Raw genomic sequence first — 2,204 nt, 5'->3', positions numbered from 1 at the left:
GCCATCTTTGATGACAACAACAGTATTGCCATTGTTTTGTGAACCAATCACTAATTTAGGATCATTCCATTATTATAAAAAATTGTATTATTTAGAGGGAAAAAATTTAGAAAGGCAATGTATACACTTTTGGGGACATTTATCAATCTCCAGGCAGACAAGGTATCCAGGCAGTGAACCTGCACACCCAAGCAGCATCTGTTGTTCACATTTAACATTCAACAATCAAATGCTTGCAACCAGTCATGTAAGAGCAGGGCTTGCCAATCATCTGGGAAAAAACAGATTATTTAACTCTGCCACCTATGAGATGTTGGAGAATTAAACTTGTGGGTTGCAAGTTCAAATGAGGGAGTTCAAATAAGTGAGCCTGCATATCAAGGGCTCCAAGTTGCTGAAGCTTTTATTTTGTTTTCTGTCAGAGTGACCATCTCTTTATTAATTGTCTCAAAGATCTTTTCATGTCCTTATTACGTAAAGTATAAATAATCGGGTTTAAGGCAGGAGTTACTACAGTGAACAGAACTGCAGCAGCTCTGTCTTGATCTAATGAATCCTCACTTGAAGGTCTCACATAGGTAAAAATAGCTGTTCCATATAGAAGAAAAACAACAGTCAGATGAGCAGTGCAGGTGGAGAAGGCTCGTTTTCTACCTTCTACAGTGCGTATGTTTAAAATGAATTTGCTTATAAAGAGGTAAGATAGGAGAGTTAAAAGTAAAGATGTTGTTGCCAGTGTTCCAGTGACCCTTTTGAGAAGCTTTACATTGAGTGAAGTGTCTGAGCAAGCCAGCTTCAGTACTGGTTTAATGTCACAGAAGAAGTGGTTTACCTTGTTTGGTCCACAGAATGGAAGTTTTACAGTCATTACAGTATGTAGCAAAGAATGGAAAAATCCAGTCATCCAGGAACTCAGTGCCAAATTAAGGCAGGCCTTAGAGTTCATTATGATTGTGTATCTCAGTGGGTGACCAATTGCGACATATCGGTCATACGCCATTGCTGTAAGCAGCAGAACTTCTGTGCTTCCAAGGAAATGAAAAAAATGGATCTGTGAGATGCAGCTACCAAAAGAGATTGTTTTCTTTGCTGAGAAAAAATCAGCTAACATTTTGGGTACAGTTACAGATGAATAGAAAATGTCAAGAAAAGACAGGTTACACAAAAAGAAATACATTGGTGTGTGGAGGCTGGGATCAAGAATACTTATCACCATGACAGAACTATTTCCTATTAGGTTTGTCATGTAGAAAAGTAAAAACATTCCAAAGAAAATTATTTGAAGGTTCAATTGATCAGTCAAACCAAGTAAAACAAATAAAGCTACTGATGTTTGGTTTTGTGGCTCCATAAGATATTTCAAAACTGTAAAATAAATATTTGATTATAATGGCAAATAGAAAATAATCTTGTATAAGCATATTGTTTTTTTATTTTTATTTTATTATACTAAGTCAAATCATTAACAGTGCACTTAATCTAGGGAAAATAAAGTTGTTAAAAAACAAATGTATCTTTATAAATTGGGGCAAATACATACAAAAACACCAGCAAAAACTATCCAAGACAAGAAACTGGAAATGTTTAAGACATAAAATGGAGATTTAGCTACAGCTATTGGTCAAGAAATAACAGCAACAGAAAAGAAGAAGGTGCCAGTCGCTCCATCACCTGAGGGTAACACTAGCTAGATTTGGAATCCCTACAAATATTTCACACATAATATAGCAAAGCACTGCCCACCCAAAGTGTTCTGGGTGAAAATCCAAATCTCCTGGAATGTATTTAGATATATTTAAATTCATTTAAGTTATGGTGGAGATCCATTTCATAAAAGTAAGAGAAATCACCTTATCAGGTAGGTGCAGCGGTTTTGTTTTTGATGCACCTATTGGAAGCAAAAAGTATGAGATATTGGGCTTCATTAATCAAGTTACGAGAAAAGTTTCGGAGACCCAGTGCTTTAGGCAGCGTGAGTAGGGAGCGGCACTACACAAGCAGCAGATGCTGCCCTCTTGCCGCAAAGCCCTCTTGCCACAAAGCCGGTCAGACAAGGTTCATGTTAGCAAACCTTGTCTGCCCACCAGTTGATAAATGGAGCCTATTGTGTGTCTCATTTGCATGCCTTATCCAAATACTCTTAAGGCTAGAAATGTTTTTCTGCTGGCAGGAAAGTATACAAAAGATCAGATTTACACTATTCA

General features: G+C 37.0%; 1 protein-coding gene across 1 annotated transcript; it reads right to left on the bottom strand.

Annotated features, from left to right (window-relative positions):
• Window positions 1-418: 418 nt before the first annotated feature.
• Window positions 419-1,351, bottom strand: LOC128666191 (olfactory receptor 12D1-like). The gene has a single exon (XM_053720655.1). The coding sequence runs from the start codon at window positions 1,349-1,351 to the stop codon at window positions 419-421; it is 933 nt and encodes a 310-aa protein (XP_053576630.1).
• Window positions 1,352-2,204: the final 853 nt, after the last annotated feature.

Source organism: Bombina bombina, chromosome 1 (assembly GCF_027579735.1).
Source record: "Bombina bombina isolate aBomBom1 chromosome 1, aBomBom1.pri, whole genome shotgun sequence".
Taxonomy (NCBI): domain Eukaryota; kingdom Metazoa; phylum Chordata; class Amphibia; order Anura; family Bombinatoridae; genus Bombina; species Bombina bombina.
Note: the sequence above shows the minus strand (reverse complement) of the source record. Positions and strands in the feature narration are given on the sequence as shown.